The 23,818-nt window shown below is 36.5% G+C and overlaps 1 protein-coding gene across 1 annotated transcript in view; it reads left to right on the forward strand.

Moving 5' to 3' along the window:
* Positions 1-23,818, forward strand: part of LOC113238973 (inverted formin-2) — a 119,118-nt gene that overhangs the window by 90,799 nt on the left and 4,501 nt on the right. The window contains exons 5-18 of the mRNA XM_026475842.1: positions 14,578-14,689; positions 15,105-15,185; positions 15,271-15,430; positions 15,597-15,630; positions 17,039-17,177; positions 17,299-17,478; positions 17,832-17,946; positions 18,114-18,325; positions 18,467-18,571; positions 19,714-19,874; positions 22,316-22,504; positions 22,910-23,036; positions 23,249-23,401; positions 23,612-23,809. Coding sequence (XP_026331627.1) covers positions 14,588-14,689; positions 15,105-15,185; positions 15,271-15,430; positions 15,597-15,630; positions 17,039-17,177; positions 17,299-17,478; positions 17,832-17,946; positions 18,114-18,325; positions 18,467-18,571; positions 19,714-19,874; positions 22,316-22,504; positions 22,910-23,036; positions 23,249-23,401; positions 23,612-23,809 — 1,956 coding nt within the window. The 5' untranslated portion in view covers positions 14,578-14,587. The remainder of the gene's footprint in view (positions 1-14,577; positions 14,690-15,104; positions 15,186-15,270; positions 15,431-15,596; positions 15,631-17,038; positions 17,178-17,298; positions 17,479-17,831; positions 17,947-18,113; positions 18,326-18,466; positions 18,572-19,713; positions 19,875-22,315; positions 22,505-22,909; positions 23,037-23,248; positions 23,402-23,611; positions 23,810-23,818) is intronic.

Genomic DNA, 23,818 nt, shown 5'->3' on the forward strand with positions numbered 1-23,818 from the left:
CGGTACACGCTAGTTGTTGTTCAATGTTGATGAACATAATATTCGACGGGTTAAGAAAGTAATAGGTTGAAAATGTAAAAACGGTCGATATTTAAACATTAAAAAAGATATAAAATCGTTTTAATATAATCTATTAGAAGCAAACTTCACTATTCAACTACAAAGGTAATAGAAAAATCACAGAATACATTCCAAATGCAAATAAATATTCAGAACTTGGAAAACGTTTATTATGTTAAACAACAAAGGAACACTTTGAAATTAATTTTTAATAAATCTTACTGCTTAATTATTTTTAAGACCTTTTTGCTCTAAGACTTCAAAAATAAAAACGAGTCTAGAGTTATATCACTTAAATGAGACCCGATATTGTTACATACTAAACCAACCGAAGAAAGAAAACTCGTTCCGGATCGACACTAGTCGGTGGAATCGTTAAAAGATTGTCATATGCCTGAGACAAATGGCGCACACGCCTCACAGCCTCCTCCCGCGTCTGTTGTCGTGTACCTGCGATCGCGAGCAAGCATCACCGTGCCCATGGCTCGTAATTATAATCGAAATTACATTATCGACGATAATTCCCGAAAGTATCGAAATAAACGGGAAACAATTTTTAATTCCCGCTTCTCTCATTACAACTAAAGAACCAGAGATGCTAGGCTACATTTGCATTCAGATTTGACTGGCTTTAAACGTGGGCGTTTGTATACTACTTCAATAAAAATCTGGCACAAAAAATCCAGAGTTTTCCGCTTACTCAACCACGTTACTCTCAATCCATCTGTAGTAAGTCTCTGGGATCATTTATAATATTAGATACGGATGAAAGTGAGGTTGAAAGAATAATTGTAAGCTTAAAAAGCGATAGTGCTACTGGTTGTGATAACATATCTAACAAAATACTAAAACAATTCAGGCACATTCTACTTTCACCACTTACGCACATCTTGCAAAAATGTTTAACAAAAGGAATATTCCCCACGTGTCTAAAAAAAGCTGTTGTGGTCCCGGTACATAAATCTGGTAACCAAGATCAAATAACTAATTATCGACCTATTTCGTTACTTCCAGCAATATCTAAAATATTAGAAAAACTTATTAACAATAGACTTGTCTTGTATTTGGAGAGACATTCCATTTTATCTAAAACACAGTTCGGTTTTAGATCTAAATTATCGACATCTGACGCCGTGCATCACCTTACGAATTTTGTAGCAAGGGAACTAGACAAGGGTAACAAAACTGTGGGTATTTTTCTAGACCTAGCGAAGGCTTTTGATACAGTTTACATCCCTGTGCTGTTACATAAGCTTGAATCGCTTGGCATAAGGGGCATACAGCTTAAATTACTCGAAAATTACCTGGAGGACCGATCCCAATGTGTTAAAATAGGTGACATTCACAGTTCTGATCTGAAGTGCACTTCTTTTGGAATTCCTCAAGGAAGTATTTTAGGACCAACATTTTTTCTGATTTACATTAATGACCTTTGTAACCTAGATTTACAAGGTGGAAAGATCATATCCTACGCTGATGATACTGTTCTACTCTTTTCTGCAAACTCTGACAAGGAGGTATACAACTAAGCACAGCGTGGATTCAATACTGTAAATAACTGGCTCCAACATCATTTGCTAACACTGAATACGGATAAAACTTGTTTTATGCAATTCCATATGCGGAAATCAAAGTCATTTATATCTAACCCTAAACTATATGCTCACCATTGTTTTGAACCTACTAACAACCTGTGTAAATGTCCAGACATTGCTATTACTAACAAGATAAAGTATTTAGGTGTTATATTAGATGATAACCTATCATTTAAACACCATATCGAAGCACTAAGCGCCCGACTCCGTAAGTTAATGTTTGTGTTTAAAAAACTACGCGTTTCTGCTGATTTTAAAATAATCAGGCAAGTTTATTATGCATTATGCCAATCATTAATTACTTACTGCATTACATCATGGGGTGGTATAGCTAAAACTACTTTACTAATCATTGAAAGAGCCCAGCGAGCTGTCCTAAAGGTTTCTACCTACCGCCCTTTCCGTTACCCCACTGACCTTCTGTATAAGTCATGTAAAGTATTAACTGTAAGGCAATTATTTATTAAGTCCACAGTCCTCAAACAGCACGTATTGCTCCCATATATTACTGAAAACACTAATAAAAGACGAAAAGATATTGTCTGCCCCAAAATTATATCATCAAAACATACTTTTATTTCAAGATTTTTTGTGTTTCTTGGACCATTTTTGTACAATAAATTAAACGCCAAATATTCCATTTATAGTTTCTGTTGCTTCAAGGTAAAGAAAATTCTCCAAGAAGCTCTTCAAAATATGTCCTATGAGGATACAGAGAATTTATTTATTATCGTAAAATAAATTTTGTCTTGTATAAGTGTACATTTTTTTGATTGGAAATTTATTGTTTAATTGTTTAATTTTATTTCATAAGATTCTCCTAAAAAGTATTTATAATATTAATAGTATCCACGTTTTATAATTAGTAGTACTTTTTACCTGAAATACAGGAATTTCCTAGTTCAGGTACATGTGTTATTTTTACATTAAATCGCATAAGTAGTCTCTAGTTTTCTCTGTACATTATGTTACTGAATAAACAATTTCATGTATTTATTTATTTATTTATAAACATCCTGCAGCTGAGATAGCTTCTAAATTCAGCCAGGTTAGGCCTATTTCTTATATGTTCAGACAGGTACGTGTCTATATAAATCCTTTAGAGTTTAATGTAGTCTCCATGGGTATAACACGGCCTTTATTCTCATCATTTACGTAGCGTATCAATCAACTGCATCTGACAATAGCTGCCACAAGGCCGTGCGCTGTGTAGGCGCACCTCTGCACCTCTGCCGGGCTTCTATAAAAACCCGTTACACTTCTCACATTAATAGCAGTTAGGCATTATTTAGCTTAGAAAAGGTACAACATACGTACAAAAGGTTCCACAAGGTACAACCTTTGGTCATTTGTATCGGAAACGAAGGCAGTCCTTGCAAATGGTTTCTATGACCATGGGTGTCATTTTATGGGCCAACTTGCATGCAACAGTATCGTACTTTTTTTTCCTCCCTATCAGGATGATAATACACATTTTTGTCTTTGTTTTGGAAACTTGACCATTTGAGTACAGGAAACCAGATTAATTCGTCACCAGAAACTAAAGGAGTTGCTTGTCGGTCTGATGACATAATACAGTAGGTATAATATCATAAAATGTTCCTAATTGACTGCGTGACCGCGGAGTTACCGTAAGGTTCAACCACTTTTCCACCAGTATAGTGTTGAAAGGTGTTTAAGAATTCTTAGCAAACCTTAAACGCAGGATGAATACGTAATACATCGTGTTACAAGAATGCGCAAATCGAAAGGTTCAAATCACTGACTTACAATTATATGGACGTCGGGTCCGCGCTAAAAAGTGTCCGAACTTATAGGGCGTTAAAATCGTATACAGAGCGTCATTCACGCTTAAGCAATGGTTCAAATGGTAACTTATGAGGTGGTCAAAATAAGTAGTTTCAGAGGCCATGCCACCATGTCACCACGTCAGTTCACTATTTCGTTATTAAAAGTGATATGTTTTTATAGTTTCAGACCATGTAAGACCATAAATTTTTGCATCGCCTTTGTGTAGGTTTGATTGTTGAGTTTGTTGTTGGGTCACAAAGCAGATGTATAGTGACGTAGATGCCTATCTGTTCCATTTTATTCTCTGCTGTGTATAAGATTTCATAAAATTAAAAAAGTATATTCAACGTGATAAAAAGTACTGATTTTGTTTAAGCCCTTAACATTTGCGCGACCTTATCGCAAGGTTTTACCAAGTTTGGGCAGGTCACATTGCCCGCTAGTGTATTATTGAGAACCACTGTCATAATACACACTTCGTGAGAAATCATGGTCAATAACAATCTTCTACACGGGGCTTTTTATAAATATTATGACTTGTGGGACGGACTTCTTGGAACGACTTTTGTCGCGTAAGATGGACGAAGGCTTGATCCCAATCTAGTGAGTGATATTAAGAGAATAGTAATGATATTGTGAGAAAATAGTTTGTAGTAATTTTGAACGTAATGCTGTCAGCATTAAAAATATAATATTTACTGTTTATTGTGCTATTTACCCATCGTGAATTAATTAATCTCCTTGTCTGGTGCCTTTGTTGACTCTCTTTTGAAACAATTAAAAAAAAAATTAAAAAGTGTTAAAACCGAACCAAAGATGTGCAATAAGCACTTGGAAAGATTCCTGAGGTCCGCTGGTTCGTCCCGTGGCTTAGATGGCATAGCATCTGGCACGGTTTTCTAGGAAACGTTTTGATTCTAATCCAGCCGGATCGAAGTGAATTTTTTCCAAGTGTTCGATCTTTACTTAACAAATATAACAATCTATTGGGGTAATTTCACAAAAAATAATTGAATATCATGGTTATGAAACATCGTGACATTAATAAAACTTAATTAAAACAATTAAATTTTATTTTATAACGCAAAGGACTGATATCTCCGGTATGATTAACGCCGGACGCGTAATTCGCGTTGTCCGAAATCAATCCACGATAGGTCACTTACCTTGCTCGCAAGGAGCCATATGTCATGCGCGTTAGCTAGGCATCCCGCCCGGGTCTAGACACGCAGATCGATAGAGCGAAGGTGCGCGGGTAATGCACTGGTTGCATCCGCCCAATGCACCCGGAGATTTTTCCGTTTGCCGGCTTTTTAATTGCGAGACAAATCCGTTTATCGCTATTAGTAACGTCGGCTGCGTGTTTCGTCGGTACAATAACACTTATTTGTCTCGATCATGATTCCGACCGTGGAAGCAAGCTTGTTGGAAGCAGGACACTTCCTCGGGTTCTGCTTCCTGCTTCTGATGATGACTCTGCTCAAGAGCTACGTGGTGTCGCTAATGCTGGAAACTCTGCGTAAGTATTTAATAAGAATTTTAAATTGTACTCTTTTGTTTCAATGTGATTATATATATATACACCTATATCACTTTTATCTTCACAGATAAAAGTCTTTAAAGAAACAGGAGAATGCAATAAATCGTGGGGCGAATATACACATCTACACTTTACTTATATACTTACCTATACTTTGTAATCTTTAGTTTCCCAAAACGGCATTCCTATCACTAAAGAAACAAGTGAAGGTACTGTATAGTCGTTCAAAGGCGATTTCGCACAGCGACAATGTTTGAACAAGTTTGTCAGAATTGTTTCGTCGTCGTTCGTGGTCGTCGGTCCCGCTCGCCGCCGCCGCCTGCTCCGCCCGGTTCTCGACTTTATAACAATAATATAAATCCAAAAAAAGAAGTCCATTGCATTAAATCGAGTGAATAGTGATTCAACTTAATGTAACATATCGCATAGTTAATACAATAGTGTAGTAACTCAAAAAGTGTTTTTTTTTTTCAAATAAATTACACACTTCCCGTGAAAGATTATTCAAATTTACGTATAGGTTAAAATTTATTATAGACGTCTAAACAATTTCACAGTCAAATGTGAAATTTTTGAGTAAGGACTGTTTTGTCTAGAATTAGCTAACAAAAAGTTTATTCCATTTTGAGTTAAGTAGATATGTTTAATTGTTTTCAACAAAAAATAACAACGGTTGTATTGACGTGTAGATAGAAACGCAAATTTATATAGTAGTATAATCTTGAATGTCACATATTTTGAGGTACAACACTATTGTAATAGCAATGCGACATGTTAATTCATTTTCTTTGATTAATTGTGAAATACATGCTACATGCGTACGAGCTATGGTATAATCCAGCGAACTAAAATATATTTGGCATTTCAAAAGAAAGAACCTCTCGTGCTTCACTTTAGTTATTATTGTCCTATAAGAGCATTGTCATAAAAACTAAAGGGAACATGAACAGATTCATGAACTTAGGTGATTCATGAGAAGTTTTCTAGGATATCGCAAAGTGGCAACCGATAATCTCTGACTACCCCTATAGGAATCCAAAGGCGATCTAAGTTTGTGCGTATGTAATTCTAAAATAAAAAGCTTTAAAATAACGCCCATGGCGATGCTTTGCAATAGTGTCCTAACAGCATTCCGATTCTTTTAATTTCGTGTGCACTTTTTTTATGTAAGATGTTGCTCGCAAATAATGACAAAGCCTCAGTTCCTGATCCTGTTTTTCTCCCCTGGTCCTTCCAATAGATTAATAGATTTCAACTGCCTCCGTGGCCGAACGGTTACCATACTAAAAATAAAGTAAGTAAGTTTGTAAGTCCACAAAGATGGCTGACTTAAAAATTATAATGAAATAAGTGTGATTGGCCATAACGTACATTTTTGTGAAACCTTGGTTCGTCGTCAAATCGTCGGTCCCTTCCAAACACAACAGAATCGATGGTTGAATCATTTGCAATTGCTCGGTACTCACAATGGGACAGTGGCAATAACTAGAGTCAAGGCGAGGACCTTTCTATGCTTAGATTTTATCATTCAAATGCCTCTTACGCAGAGGCTCGAGGATCAATCGCGATCGAAATGAGAACTGTTAACCATTTGTTATTATTGTTACTTAATTGCACTGGTACTCATGTGCACTACGTAATAAAATGCTAGAAATGCTAAATAATTCTTTGTTGTCGCTTGAGAAAAGGCCGCATAACTTCCGGGATGGCTGCACCCGACATTTTTTGCCTTCTTATATACCTCGTTTTCTTCGTTTGTAGATATCAAATTAAATATATTTATATAAATTAATAAGCTCTAGTTTCTGTTACCGTAGTATCGGGTATAAGCAATTATAATGAGTGTGATGTGCGTATGGCTGCCTTGCTAGCGTTGTATTTATCGGTGAACGGTGAATCTCTGTGCGGCCCCTAATTCATCAGATTGTCATCCGTCCTATCTCGCCCACTACATTCCCTCATACTATAGTGTTTAGTGCCCATTATAAAATGGCCGCACCTCTGACATGAGGAACTCCGTTAGAAACTCGGGACGTCTACGTTGATCCCCGAATGAGGTGCACGATCACGCATGCGCAGTGGCTACTTTGATCGTTTCGACTTTTGATACTTTGTAATATTATTGTTATTATCCAATAACGTTTATACTGTCTGCGTTTGATACCTTTATGTCACGGTGTCCTATTCAGAAGTTACTTGAAAATATCCTCGTTGACGCGAGATTAGCTCCTCGGCAGCTAAACTATGAGAGAAGGTTCTGTGTTCGATTCCCAGTAGACAATTTTGATTTTTATTTGGCACTTTTAAGCATTTACTCAGTTCTAATCTCTATTATAAACGTTGACTGAGGGCTTTATGTACCGTTCGAAAGGAGCACTTTTCCTGGCTTGTCCTTACTGACTCCAATTACGGGATTGCCAATGAAAGGAAGAAGCCCTTAAGTACAACATTTCAGATTACTAAACTAACTAGACTGATTATACATCTCTTTTTGACATTATAAATTTTTCTTTTCGTGCCATCTTTTTCCGATACTTCTGACACCATATATGTATATTAGAGTATGAACTTATCACGTTTCAACCTATTCTCTTGTATCATCGAAGTTGTTAATGGCAATAAGTTAAACTGAAAATAAGTCTACTTAGAATGTCATAATTTAAATCAACATTTAATAATATTTCATTGTAAAGTTTTAAGTTGACATTTGCCTTAAAGTAATTCAACCTGAAAGGTATACAAAAAAATAAAATGGCATTTATTTCTCCACTTCAAAACAATTTTTAGTCTTCACCTGCGGTATAATATGTGGAGTGTACACCAACTAATAACCTAACTTAAGTAAATTTTGTGCTGCCAGAGATTTTGATTGGGCGTCAGTTGTTACTCGGTTTTTAAAAGTAAACAGCGTTTTGTTATAGTCTCTACTTAGTTCTGCGGTCCCTTAAAATGTCTCTTGTACTAGCAGCGCGTTGACAATTGAATGGCTTGCGAAATCGTTTATAGAGTACTATATAGACCCCTGGAAAGGTCAACATGGTGTAGATCGTATCGATGATTTGACAAATGATGTACAGATTGACATACCTGTTTCCGCATGTGTGCGAATACTTCTGATTCGACTTTATTCATCAACTATATAAATGAGATGTACCACCCCAGTTCCCAGAGCTGGAATTGGTATGATATAGGCGCCATCAGCAAAATTGAATCTTTGTCTGTTCTAAAACGATTTGTTGTTGTTCTAAGACTAGTAATTTATTCAATATTTAATTGTTAAATCAAAAGATTTGATCCATATGGAATCACATGGAATCCATATTTTGAAATAGATAGTTAACTTATAGTAGACGTAGTTAATGAAATTTGTAAATAACTGTAATCCCCCTTTTGACTAAATAAAAACAAATCGTAATTCTTAAAAAAAATAAAGGCATTAATAAAGTTTAACATGAAAGCAAAACTCTTTTAAATAAGTACTTATAACTTTAAAAAAGTTTTTTCAATTCACTTATCTGTTTGTGAAATTACTCCACTAGTTTGTTATAATTATTAATACAAAGATCGAAGACTCAGAAAAAATCCTTCGATACGGCCGGATTCGAACCGACGACGTTGAGATGAAAAATTTAATTAAAAGTTAATAAGCACCATTTGTAGCCAGGCCTGGTAGATGAAGGTATCTAACTGGGTGACGAAATACTTTCATAGATTGCTCACAGACGGCGCAACGGCTAAAAAGTCGTCGAAAATTAAAAAATACAAAGATCCAACAAGCACATACAAAATTTCGTGAGGTTCGCTGGTTCGTTTCGTGGCTTAGTTGGCATAGCGTCTGGCATGGTTCGCCAGAAGACGTCGGTTCGTATCCGGCCGGATCGAAGGAATTTCTCCTAAGTGTTCTACCTTTGTCTTTTAATAATTATAACTTTTTTTTAAAAAGGAACCGATCTCAGAAGTTCGTTGAATTACAATTATTTATCTAGTTTTATTGAAATCCCTTACCGGAGCAGTCTTGGAGGCGGAAATTAAAGAATCATTAAAATTGGTTCACAAATAGCAACAAAAGATATCGCGTAACATACACAAAAAAGAAATACAGTCGGACCGAGAACCACCCCCGTTTTTTGAAGTCGCTTAAAAAACAGAAATCTAAAGTGAACACAGCTCTAAGCTCTAACATTATGCTACAATTTCAAATAACATTTTATCAAGAAGTTTTGTAACGATATCAGCTAACTGTCCTTTGGTATTGTATTATGTGTACTTCAAAACGACAGTTCCTTCGCTACTTGCTCTCGGATATAATTGTGCCTAATATCTATATGCTTAGGACGCTTTGAGTCTAAACTCTCGGCTTTTGCAATCGCACCTTGGTTCCTCAATTCCTACACAAAATTGTGAGGCACTATCATAATAAAGGCTATTTTATCATATAACAATGCATCTTCTAATGTTTTACGCGGCTTCAGTACAAGTTTGACTAAGTGCCATGTACTTAGCCTCAGTAGATGATAAAGATACATATTGTTAGCCAGCATATAGCACGTCCAGAGTTTAAAATACATAACCAGTTGTAGACTGTCGATCACGTAGGTCACCTGCCCAATCTCAATCTACATAGCATCGAGACAGAAAACAATTACTTTTTTACGAAATACTAAACCCTAATTCCATAGTTCCTATTAAATGGCGTAAAACTTTTTTAATAACAATGCGTAATACAGTGCAAGATTTGTAACAACTTAGAATTGACGCACTGTTTGCTAAATCTGGGTTCGTGGTAACATACAAATACATAATTGTACTTACAGCTTTTCTACATGAAATTTCAATGGCTTCATTTTCAGACTTTTCTAATGTTAGTGTTTTACACTTTGGTCTATCAGTGTAGCTTACGAAGGTATTGTTTTTGTTATCATCATAGTCTCAGATATATTTTTATTATCGAGTTCTTAGGTTTTCGCGATTGTTACACATAGGAAATGAACTATTTTTCCGGATTTAAATCGCGTATATTTGTTTGTTTGAAAAAACAAATATACGCGATTAAAATCCGGAAAAATAGTTCAATTTCCTATATATTTTTATTGTTTAAGTTTATCACGTGCTTCATTGCGACAAACATACCTATACACGGTGCCTTCTTCAAATCTATTTACAATATTTTTGTGTGCTTTAGCATCTTTGTCTAAACATTTTTCATCCGGATCGGCATTTTCTTTGTTAGTACGCGCATATAGATGTTTAGTCGCATTTCTCTTGGAAGGGCCAAATTTTCTGACTTCAGTGGTCAAGACTGACTGACTGACTTCAGTGGTGGTTCAGTGGTCAGGAAAAACATTGAGCGGGAAGGAAAAAGAAGTCAAACTTACATAAGATTCCGTTAATGTGGCAATTAGATTCTTAATACTTAATGACATATTTGATCCACCGAATTCTGCTACCACCGAAATCAGGATTTCTTGACAAAAGGCGTAATTTTTGTATAAAATATTATGAAAAAGGCAACAAAAGCATTCAATAATCTACATAAACATTTACTAATATGACTAACTATTAAACCAGGCTTTAAAAACTAAAATTTATCTATAAATCGACCAGAATAACGCCAACAAATTTGATCTTATGACTATTAATTAAAATCGGTTTACAGTTTGGCTATTCAGCCTTTTTTCAATCACGCAAAGTTTTACCGTACCTCTTTTTAAAAAAAAATTAGATCTTAATCTGTAACTACAAAAGCAATAAATTTTTGAAAACTTGCGCGATTAGTATCTTCATTACTTTTTGTAATTCATGCAGATTTAAAATCTTTTCTTCCGCTTTTTCTTCGCAAACCTCTGTCTATCTTTTTCTTTAAACCTTTCATATATAATCTGATCTAACACATTCCTTCATCTTCTTGATTTCCAATTTTTGGTTTCTGTTTTGATATTCCTTATTCATTTTCAGTGGGAAGCAAGTAGTAATATAAAATTGTGAAAACCAACAATATTAACTAAACGTTTATTACGTTAAAGTCCACCGAATCCAAGGCCACGGGATTCAGAAAATATATTTTTTTTTATATTAGTCGTAAACGACAACTCTTGTAAAAACAATAAATTGTTATTATATTTTAGTCGTTACAACACATAGCATAAAAAATATTACATACAACCATAAAATTTAGTTTTTGAAATATCGTATAAACCGAATTCAAAAGTTAACCTGGATTAAATCCACCGAGTTACGTATTTATATGCAAAAAGTCCTAAAATGGGCAACAAATCATCCACCTGTTCTCTCCAACCGCAGGGCCGTGATGAACGAACAATACGAGCGTATTCCGAAGCTTCCAAAATGCTTCACTTCTGATGTGTAGCGTGATTAGTAACTACCACCAAATTACCTCGTAAGCCTAAGCCTGAGACACGCAGCAATCTTGGTATTGTGATAAAACTATTGTCTAATTTATTGTGAAATTCAGTTTAGAAGTACTGTTATCTAATATATTATACGTGAACTGAAGTCTAATATTGATATACGGTTTCGATTTTGAGAAAAATGACACTTTGTGTGGGATTCTGCGTTCGGGACACGTCACCGTTGTCAGGTTTTAGACCTTTCGGATTTTTTTTCCATTAGGTCCAAAAGGTTTATTGGGAAAATTTTGTGCTCTCCAGTTAGCTTTCGACCTATATTGTACTCTCTTTCAATACAATACAATACAATACAATACAATACAATACAATACAATACAATTTTTACACTTTTTTTGTACACTTTTGTTTTGATAAATAAGTGGAGTTTAGTGCATGGACACTGAAAATTGCGGCTTTGGAGAAAAGACCATAGCGTTTAATAGTGTTTCGATTTGAAATTGTTAGAAATAATAAATTTGCTGTCTTTTAAACCTAATATGTATTTTTCATCAGGACGGAATTAGACAAAATAAAACAAAAACAATCGCCATCGAACCGACCACAGACACCAACATAGAGGGAACCAAAAACAATACAGTTTACCATTTTTATTTCTAAAGACTAAGGGTCGTATTCCAGAACTCTACTCAATGTTCAAGTCAGGACTTGACTATGATTTAAAGCACTGGAAATCATACTCAAGTCCTATTTCCAGTGCTTGAAATCATACTCAAGTCCTACTTCCAGTGCTTGAAATCATACTCAAGTTTTGTCTTGAGCATTGAGTAGAGTTCTGAAATACGATACTTACATCTAAATCATTTCTTCAACAGAAATTTCCAGGCTATAAAATTGACTTTGACTCCATTAAAAATTTTCTTTTTAACTTATCATAGACGTATTTCTAAAGAAGATTTCATTACACATAACAGCAAGCGGAGATAGTAGCTCCTTATTTCGTAAATATTTTTTTGTTAAAACATCTTGTTTATAATTAAACATGACTAACTTTATAGGAGCATTGTTTTTACAAGAACATGCAAGTTAGTGCTGGTCTATACTAATCGCCGTTGCTTGTATCCTTAACTCTTAACTATAGTCGTGGAAAAAAATAACGCTTGTATAGTCGGGGGTCCAATGGACCCGTGCATTTTGGAACGGTGATAAAATAGAGAATGATATATTTATAATACTTTTTTCATTCAAACTATTAGTTTAGTTTAAAAAAATGCTGTGTTGTATAAGATTAACGGTAAGAACATATATATCAATATCTATTTATATCAGTCGTAATTTTTAATCTATAATCTATAATTTTCTTAATCTATAATCAGTTCAATTAAAAACAAGCAATAAAAAATTAAACAAATGCCAACATTTACAAACGTTACTTTTTTCTTACATTTGAAAATATCTTGGTTTACAAAAATAAAATAAAAATAAAAGTATCTCATCGTAATAAAACTGACACTAGTGCAATTTAACCTAATTATAAATATGAATTGCACATAGTTTTTACATACATATGAATTGCACATAGTTTTTACATATGTCATGTAAATAGGCAGATCATGTAAGCATGTGTTCGCATAGAGATCATTTCAACTTTATTTTCCTGAGGATTTTCGATATCAGGTATCTCAGAACAATTCATGATCACTAATTCTGACAAAATCCTCGTCATTATCTCAAAACTCTTTTTCCTCATCGCTGTCTAAATTAGTGTTCAACCATTGCTCTAATATGTCTTCTTGAATTACTAAGACACTGTTTCGATTCGCCATGAGTAGAAACTGAAATTAAAAACAAACATGGATAAAGTATGTCGCACAAAAAACTTACGTATCTATGGTCGTGGGTCGGACTCACATGTAAACCATTACTCACATTTGGAGCAGCGAGCAAAACACGTCCATCTCTCAGTTCGTGCTTTGGCGTGCCATCGGAAGGTACTGAGGAGTAGGAAGAGCTGCGTCTCTTGCAGCGATTCCTACGCGAGTTGAAAGAATCAACTCGGGCCCATTGGACCCACGACCATAGTTAAGGGTTAAAGTGATAAGACGTCAATTTTGTTGATAGTACTGTAAAGGGGTCGTAGCTTGGGTTCTAATTAGCACGGGTGGCATACTCCCTTGAAAGTATCTCGACAAGTGATGAATAACTTGAACTTGTAAGCCACTTGTTCCAGGTCATTCATCACTACCTGCTTTGATCCATTGATTGTATGCAGCAATGCCATCTGCATCCTCTTTCAAACCATCTAAGAGGGTGCTGCGAATATCATTTGAAGATAATGGGCGGTTTATAGCAGCAGAAACAAATTTCCGTGAGTTTTCAAGATGTACTCCTAAGGGTTCATCTTGTGCTGCTCTTTTTCTTGCTGGGCTAATCAGAGTCATGGATTGTTCAAGGTTCAACATATAGCAGAAATTTCTTTCATCCTGCTGATTTGGAGGATCATCTCTAGCCAGCGGTGCTGGTAGCAACCGATGTTGCATGTAATATTGACCTGACCAGCGGCATGTTCAATCATATGTTGTGTCCTGATACAAATTATGTTGGCTTTGCCAGGGATTTCAGCATTCTTTGCCACAGCTAAGGTGACCTGCGGGAAGCTAACAGCAACTCTGCTGAGTGTTATATCAGTTGATGTGGTTCTGCTGACCCTGCCAGATGTGTCATCGTCTGTCCTTACCCCATACATGGCCACTTTGTTTGATAGTGCTTCCTTTGCCACAGCATGGAGGGTTCTTAGAATCTTTGTTTTGCTTCCCTCGCACAAGGAATACAGTTATAGAAAACTGAACGTCTGTGCGCAAATTAGGTATTTTTGTAATGTTACATGTGAGACTATCAAAAGTGAACGAATAATTGAGTTGATAATTCTAGAGGTGATTCAGATGCCAGAGCCTCAACTTTCACTCAACTTTTGTATGGTTACTTTTGGGTAGAATCCGTCATATTCCACTGCTGTACTCAGTGATCTTAATTAGTTGAAAGCGGCCTCTGTGGTTCTACCAATTATAAGTACTTGTTGCTAGGGCACCCAATTCTTGGGACCCAGGTATGCCGATACTTGTAACGGGGAGGCAGCCGTGAGATTGCGTCCCCGTTACAATACCTACTTCGACTTATGTATGCTACTTTGGGTAATTAATAATAACCATTTTTATTTTGTCTGCAGGGGAGCAAAAATGGAGAGCAGAGTTGGCCTCGATTATATCGTTGAGCACGCAGAATACGCCGGTAAACTCGCCGCCGCCCTCACCAGTCCGCACGCCCCGGTCAAGAAACAGGTGACTGTCACTATAAGTTTATGTTCTACATCTGTTTGTACAGTTATTGATTAACAATATACCTACGTAAAGTTCTATCAAATCGTTAAATTGTCATTTTGTGATGAAAGTGGAATGTCTTAAATCTTCATTGTAACCTTTTGGTTACTTATCAAGCAAATATTTTTGAAATAGTAACGTTCTCTCACTTTCGATTCAAATTTAGTTACAAAAGTAAATATATGGATAAGAATATTATCGTATAATGATCAAAATTCTTGTTTCTGACGCAAACAATTCAGACTGGATTGAAATTAAAAATGAATCAATTTAAATATAAGGCCATGAAAAACGAAACATAAGATGTAACGCTTTAGTTTTCATAAATGAAGTCTGTTATTATTGGTATTGTTTCACCTAGATCTTTCGGTTGTAGGTGTTCGAGCTCCTGTCGGCACTATGTGTGTACAACTCTGAAGGATACTCCAGAGCTGTTGAGACACTTAATGAGCACAAGGTAGGTCATTGCTTTTTAATACAATCAATATTTCTTAATTGAGTCACCAACGATCTTTGAAAAACGTCACAATATTCCATTGCAGTCGTTAAAGGGGGAGAGGTACCGGTTGAGTGTAGTGGTGGAGGAGCTGAAGAGCGCCTCTTCCACCGACTACAAGACGGCGCTGGTGGCTTTTGTCAACTGTCTGATCATCTCCGCTCCGCGCTTGCCCGATCGCATCCGCGTGCGCAACGAATTCATTGGTCAGTTTTTATTACAATCACTTGTCCCTATTCAGCCCCGATGATATTTTAGTGGACAAGTTTAAAAAAAAGTAAAAAAGTTTAAGCTTATTTATTATAGGCTATTGTGTGAATTGTCGCATCGAAATGGTGCCAGTTGTTGTAATGTGTGAATTGCCTTTTTCAGGTCTAGGTCTTCTGCCGACTCTAAACAATTTGAGGTAAGTCGACATTTTCATCATTGTTATACTGAATGGTTTAAAGATTTGTAATTAAACTCCTATCTGCCAATTAACAAAGCAAATTGAGTTGGGTATGATGATTTGGAGTTCAACCATTAGGCACAGCGTACATAAAACGTTCGAAGCCTCCGAGTGTGGGCGATCGGTAATGAAACTACACATAAGAAACATTGACGTGGATTCATTTGTTCTTTATTTAGATCGAACTTTTTGTCTTTTTTTGTGAGGCACGCTTCACTGCGCCGTTATGGTAATTCAATAACCATATAATGTTGCGCAAAAAATTGTACTTAACCATTATTCTACGCCATTTTTGAAATTATTAGTTAAACAAACCTTTGTCCTAAAGCTTTGGTTAGATTGAAAGATCGATTTAAGTTCATTGTTCTTGTAAAGCGTTTGTTTGATTTATTTACTGCAGATGCTTTTGTTATGAAGTCAACAAAATATTGGTCCATTCTCTTTAGAAGTATAGCGTAGTCAATTAGTCGTCTCCATTTTCTCTTTATTAAGCGTATGTAAGTTTAGAATTAACGAGTAAGTACTGTCAAATCTTGTGATAAGTAGTTAAGAACGTACTGGATCAGAACCTCAATATCGATTAATATTTGGATGGTACTTAACATTCTCCTCAAAATGGTTATTACTGCACCAAGTATGTACGGAAAGATGAATCCATCTAAACTAAGAGACAGCTTTAATCACGTGTATCTGCGCTGACGCAACTGCTCCTACCGACTCCATGAATCACGGAATGTCATTACAGATCGCTGATTAGTTGATACTGATCGCGATCTTTCCATATTCGATTTGCCACCGGCAGTTCTGCGATTGACACTTTGCCCGTTGCTATGCTCGATGGCTTATCAATCATTGTTGATTGCGTGCGTGCCTTCTTGTTCAAGGATATATGTTGAAATCGCGTGATTGAATTGATACTTCATTAACAGATATCTGCATTCAGAATTGGTATACTGCTTGTACTGCATTGTATTTCTTTACTGCACCAATTTGATTTAACAAGATGGTCCGTTTATACGGCAGCGACTAAACCTCTTTATAATTGAGCCTCGTCTAAAGGCAGCAGGATAAAATAAAAGCTAAACGCGTTGCCAGCGTGGGCGCAGCAGCCGCGGTGACGCCATGCATAGTGGCTAGTACTCTGCTGAATAATTTCGTAGTAATAAAGATACGGTCTCGAGTTTATCGGTTTTATTCGACCAAATTATGCCTTATTTCACTCCTCTCGGCTCCGAAGATAATGGATTGGTTATGCGGATCATATAAATAAACTTAACATTTTACCTGCACCTGGACCAACACGTCATAAAGATGCCGCATGAATTTTAATATGGTATTTGAAATCGAATATTGGTCCTGCCTGCAGGCACGAGGCTTCAAGTCACCCGGACCTAGGCGTGCAGCTGGATGTTTTCGAAGAGCAGCGCGAGAGCGACGAGGCGCACGGCCCCGGCGGCATCAACCTCAACTCTCACCTTGATGTCTTCTACGCTATACTCAAACAGGTCATTACTCACTAAATTACGGATCGGATGTCGACATTATTTCGAGTATATTCTGGATATAATGTAGGTGTTTTATATCCTAAGTTTACACGTAAGGGAAATTTTAAATGACATTGTTCAGGTTGCCGATACTCCTCAAGAGATTCCGTTTCTGAGCATTCTTCAACACCTGCTTCGCATCGATCCGAAGGAACCGGTGAGCGACATCGTATGGGACACGGCCGAAACGCTGGTGCACCGCGCCACGCTACTCGAGTCCAGGGAGGATGCTGCTAAGTTACTGCGGGCGCCCAGTGTGCAAGTGCGTGCCCTAAAATTATCCAAACATTTTTTTTCTCTTTTACATAATTTCGAATAACAGAACGAATAAGTCGTGACGTCTAGGTCATGGTGCCACCCATAGCATTAAATCATAAATATTTTTTTATAGGCATATCGAATGCCATGCCCGAACGGTTATCATGCCGCAGAGGTCCCAGGTTCGATTCCCGGGGCGTTATAAATATTTGTATGGCCTACATTTATTTCTCTCGTGTCCCCTCTCTCCACTCTCGTCAGTTTCCTTTAGGTCTTTTAGGCAATACTTATTTCATTCTATTTTTCAGATAATTTATAGTGAAACATAGGTGTACTTATTAGCCTTTTTCAACCCAGGCAAAAGTTGGTTGCACATGTCAGCACAGGGATCCCTCGAGCGCTGGTCGGAAGCAAAGTCTACAGCGAGCGTTGTCACCACCTCCGCCTCCGCCAGCTTTTGTCATCCCAGCAGGTATTGATCTAAAGCAAGTCGTTGTCAAGTACAAACTTGACAACGACGACTTCAACATATTTTCTATATCACACAAATTTTTAGTTGATTTATTGAAATGCTTCGGTTTATACATTCGGTGAGTTTTATTGCCATAAGACCTCTATAACATTTGACAATGGTGACAGGTGTCCCACCACCGCCTCCGCCGGACCCCGTAATACCTCCTCCACCGCGAGGGCCGCCGCCTCCTCCTCCACCCGCGCTGCCCGCGCCTTGCTCGCCCTGCCCGCCGTCGCCACCGGCGCCCACCGCCGACGTGAAGTTGCCCCAGCAAGAGACACCTCTTCCCAAGACCAAGATGAAGACCATCAACTGGAATAAGATCCCAAATAATAAAGTAATTCTAGGTTTACATTTATTTAATTCCACATGCAAGGCATATACAAAATCAAATATTTTTTCCACTATTAGTACAAGTAATTAGGACGACAATGTAAAAAAGCACAAAATGAGAATTGTATCGATATTATATTTGCAGGTGATAGGCAGAAACAACATCTGGTCGCTGGTGGCGTCCAGCCACAAACACTCGCCAAAGACCGAGCTAGACTGGTCCGAGATCGAGGGCCTCTTCTGCCAACAAGTAAGGACATTTAGGGGATTTTAAATTTAATTTACCGCTCTTAGCCGGAAAAACTATTATATTATTTTAATATGTGAATATTCATTAAATTTGCTTTGTAAAGTTATCTAAACATGCACAAATATAATCCAAAAATATATTGTAACAGTCTTTCTCATTAGGGCTACTCGAGTCCGTTTCTCCGAATTATTAGAAACAACTACGCGGTGCCTGCATCCGACATACTGAAGAGATTTTCTCCTTTCTTGCTTTCTATAAGAAATAAATTGCTATCAACACATCTGTAAGAAATAAATACTTGGTTCAGGCACTCCCCAAAAAAATTCAAAAGTAAAGGGAGGTACTTCCATTTGTATCAGCATCAAATCCTCCGAATAGATGATACCGAAGTCGGCAGTTGTACGCACTGACGTAATCCGAATCCGAAAATGATAATAAAGAACTATGCTGATCTAAGTATGTGATCATTACCAAAACTCTCAGACGTCGAAACCGCTGACTTGGTTTCACTTCAGCTACTTTCACAGTTTATTGACGTACGGCGTTTTGTTTTGGGGTAATGCCGAGAATCTTTGTCCAGCAGAGTGCAGAGAGTCTTTGAGAGATAAGTTTAAAGAGACTAACATTTTTACACTAGTTTATAGTACGTTCATGAAAATGTAATTTATGTTAAAAGGAATAGTAATTTATTTATGAAAAATAGTGACAGACATAACATTAATACGAGGAATAAAAATAAACTAGCTCTTCTTGACAGTCGTCTGCACAAAGTCACAAAATCATTTAATAAGATTCCGGGTATTATTCAAAGTTTGTCATTTACGAGGCAGTGAAACAAAAACTGTATTCTAAATGTATTTTATACAACTTCTACGTGTATGGATGACAAAATTCCGTGGTAGTGACCCGTTTAGGTCTTGCAGGTTTTGTCATCTTAATGTTTGAAATAAATATTGTAAATGACAAAATATGTTCAAATATATATTTACAATGAACAACCACTAGAGTTTCTTGTTCATTCTTCTCAACGGAATTTGCTTTACTTACGAATGAGTAGGTGAGTTTAATCAATATGACGATTCAAGTGTAATTTGCTTACTTATGAAATAAAGATGATTTGACTGGACTTTATGCCTTTTAAGGTACAGCCGACCGGCTCCGCCGGGTCTTCCCCGCGGCTCGGCCGCAGCCCCATCTGCGGCCACTCCGGCGAACGGAAGCCGAGGAAAGAGTCATCCGAGATCACGCTCCTGGACGGAAAAAGGAGTCTCAACGTCAATATCTTCTTGAAACAATTCCGAAGGTAGGAACCTGATACCGTTGTTAAAAACGTTTATTTTTGAATTGCATGTTTTAAATAACTCGAGTGCGCGGAAATATTTCACCAAAACTGGGATTGAACGGCCATAGTTTTTTGATTGATTTTCACTATAATCGGTAAACAGGCGATTAAATTTAACTAACTTCCGCTTAAGTGTTATATTCAATTGTTTTTGTTCAATGAGTTAATCTTTTGAAGAAAACTTTTAAAATAGGGTTTTTGTAGCTTTGTCGACAACGTAATATTTCTTTAACTCTTCTGGCAGGAAGACTTCTCGTGAATAGGTCATTTCTATACCAAAAACACATAATACAACATCGTCATGACTGTCTTAGGACGCTTACCATTGTAAAAAGCAGCTTTTCAGATCTTACGTACCCTTCCAGATAATAATGTTCACTGGCTAATGCCCCCAAAATTACGACTTTGCCGACTAAAAAGTGAACTAAACAGTAGGTTTTTTACATCATATTATTTTTTTCAAGTATAGATTTCGTTCAACCGAACGGATAATCAATTTTAAAGCAAAATAGAGATGATTTTAAATACATTACAATACATACATTGTACCAATTATACCAAAATAAGATAAAGTTCTTGTTCAATCCTTCAAGGACGACACTATTCTAAAACTGACATAACAAATGCAATTTCATTTCAATTTGTGAATGACGCAAATTTTTTTTCAAAGATAATTTTAAATAATGTTAGCGCCATCTGTGTCATTTTCTACCAATATCGCTTAATATATTGGCGCTATCGTTGTTACTTAACAAATCATGCTGTACTACTACCAAACCATTTCGTCTCGTCTCTGTACAAAGTTGGTTACGTTCTTTTATGTGTAAAATACCACGAAAAGTTTGTCGTAACTTAGTTACGACAAAGTGTAATTAATAATAATCAAACAATATTTTAGATATTATAATTTCATAACAAACAACGTACGTAACTAACGTACTAGTGTATACTAGTGCGGTACCCATAATTTGTAGAGCGTTGCTTGTTTAAGCCTGGTAACTTTCTTTTTAGTTATGTTAATGTTCACTGCTTGGATGTCATTCTCTACTTATTCTCGTGATTGGGTAATGGCGAAGAGCTGTATAAAGGTAATTTCTCTGTAGTTACTTTTGTTTTAAGTCTGTCTTTACATAAAATACGTTGTCTATTATGACTTTGTTTCTATTCCTACAAACAGGAAAGTAAGATGTAGGTAATGCTTCCAACCTTTGTCGCCTTCAATAGTCTCTTTGTACGTGCCCAACTTTTCCGCAGGTGCTGCATTGTTTGTCCTCAGACGCCACTTTGCATGTGTTCGAGGTGCCCAGCACTTCTTCGTCTATACTTTAAATTTTGTTCATTCTTATTTTACTTTTAAAATATTCTTCGGTTCTTTCTTTTTCTGGCAGAACATCTATTAAATTGCCAATATGACTGTAATTTCCTACCAACGTTTTTATCATATCGTTTAATTTTTCACTTCCCGCCATTATGGCGTCGGCCATTTTTAAATCGTTGACCCATCTGAATATTTCACTAGCTTTACATTTTCTAAATTGTTTCTGTATTGAATCTGTAACGCTGTAGATTGCTTTAAATACTTTTCGTCATATTTTAACATAATTTTTTATGCTGAATCTAGCTCGCTAATATATTCTAACTGTCGATTGGTAATGGCGCTATATATATAATTTGTATCTTGAACATCCATCTCATCTCCGAGTAGCATCATCTTAGTCTGTTTTTATTCTAATAACTATTTCCTTGCATTTTTTCAATTGAAGAAATTTCAGTTGTAGAATTTTCTAATTGACATAATCCGTTCCGTCAAAAATTGGTGTTACGATATTAGTACTCATTTTTACGACTTGCTTGTTTTTCATTTCTTGTTCAAACCATGCTCTGCTACCATGGTTAGAATGACAAAGAAGACGAGAGATATTAATTAAAATATTATATTTACAATTTAGTTATGTGTGGCCAGTTTCATAATTCAATTTAATTGTGACGTCTAAAGACGGACTTTATCGTAGGTAGATCTTTATCCAAGTTAGCACTTGTGACTTTCACCAAATAGACCTAAAGTAGTGGAAACATAATCTAACCATTATTTATTTTGCAACGTTGACTTTAACCAATTGATGCTATCAAATAACCGTGCTCTCAACAGAATTAAAATATTTTAATTCGTTTGATCCCACGGTTAAAACATTATAGTTATTTTGATAATAAAATATTAATTGCGACATACCTACTTCTTCACATTCATGGTCGTTTTACCTTTCCATGATAATACAAAGTGTAATAATATAGTATCAATAATAAAACATATTCTGTGCTGTCGAAAGTGTGTTGTGTTCAAATAGCCCCTTGTCGTAACAGTATTATCAAACTGAAACTAAATAAAATTTTTAACACGACAGCTCTAACGAGGACATAATCCAGCTGATCCGCGAAGGTGCGCACGACGATATCGGTGCCGAGAAGCTGCGCGGCCTTCTTAAGATCCTTCCCGAAATCGACGAGTGTGAAATGCTCAAAGCGTTCACCGGTGACGTCACGAAGCTCGGCAATGCCGAGAAATTCTTGCTGCAACTAATTCAGTTACCCAAGTAAGTAACGATTTTCTTCCAAATATCTTGGAAAGGTATCGGTGAGCTGTTCGGCTCTAACGTTAACATGATCGTCATTTTTATCAATTGATGTCAAATTTTAGTCACTTAGTGCCTAAAAGTCTACAGTTATTTTCATTTAGATTTTTGTTTTGTAGGTAACATATATATTATTATTTGAACGTGGTGTTCCATATTATGACGAGCCATGACCGAATAACACCGACGGCTATGTAATCAACATAGTCCTCAGAGGCTGAGTCATGGACCGTTTTGACATGCTTTTATTTATTTTTTATTTCGTATGCTTCATTTTATTAATTTTTTGTTGATTTGTTTGAAATTTATGCATGTCAAATAAAGCCTATTTTATTTTATTTTATTTTTATTTATTTTATTTTCCAGCTACAAACTGCGTATAGAATGCATGTTGTTGAAAGAAGAATGGGCGTCGACGGCGGGATACCTGGAGAGTGCCATCAACGCCATACTGGTGGCTGGCGACGACCTCATGTCCTCTAGAGCGATACAGGTGCTTACTTACTATCATCAGTTGCAGAATACACTTCTACTTATGTTTGTTTTTTATATTCAACGGATGTAGCGATCACGTATAAAAACGTCTTTATATAAAGTTAAATAAAACGTATTCACATAAATTTATCTTCCAATTTTATTTGACGTTTAACTACAGTAATATACGTAGAACTACGAAATACTCGTATTTAATGCATTTTTTTTCAGGAGGTTCTGTACCTGACGTTGATCGCGGGCAACTTCTTGAACGCGGGTGGGTACGCGGGTGGCGCGGCGGGCGTCAAGCTCTCTTCGCTGCAAAAACTCTCCGACATCAGAGCTAACAAGCCCGGAGTTACTCTCGTCCACTACGTGGCCATGGTGCGTCTTCATGGTTTATCATGATTTGTTACATATCATTGTGTTCTTACGTTCTAGCCCAAAATACAGAGAACGTTTCGTTATTTTAGTAACGGTCTGTCTAATGAAAGGCTTCGAATACACAATGACAAATAGCGCGCCTGAAGTACAAAAAATTTTTTAACCTTTAGGCGTTACATGCTCAAATTTTCAGGCAATTTATTGTTGCAGCAAGCCGAACGTAAGAACAAAGAACTAATTCACTTTGCCGATGACACGAGGGTGCTAGAAGAAGCTGCGAAGGCGAGTGTCGAGCAAATCCACAACGAAATAAAAACCCTTGAACATCGCATCACTGTACTTGAGAAGGAAATCCAGCTTCCTATCACGCAGCCTGATATCAAAGAGCAGATGGGCGACTTTCTGCAGGTTCATATA

The sequence above is a fragment of the Hyposmocoma kahamanoa genome, unplaced genomic scaffold (assembly GCF_003589595.1).
Source record: "Hyposmocoma kahamanoa isolate Upper Pololo Valley unplaced genomic scaffold, ASM358959v1 98972, whole genome shotgun sequence".
Lineage (NCBI taxonomy): Eukaryota > Metazoa > Arthropoda > Insecta > Lepidoptera > Cosmopterigidae > Hyposmocoma > Hyposmocoma kahamanoa.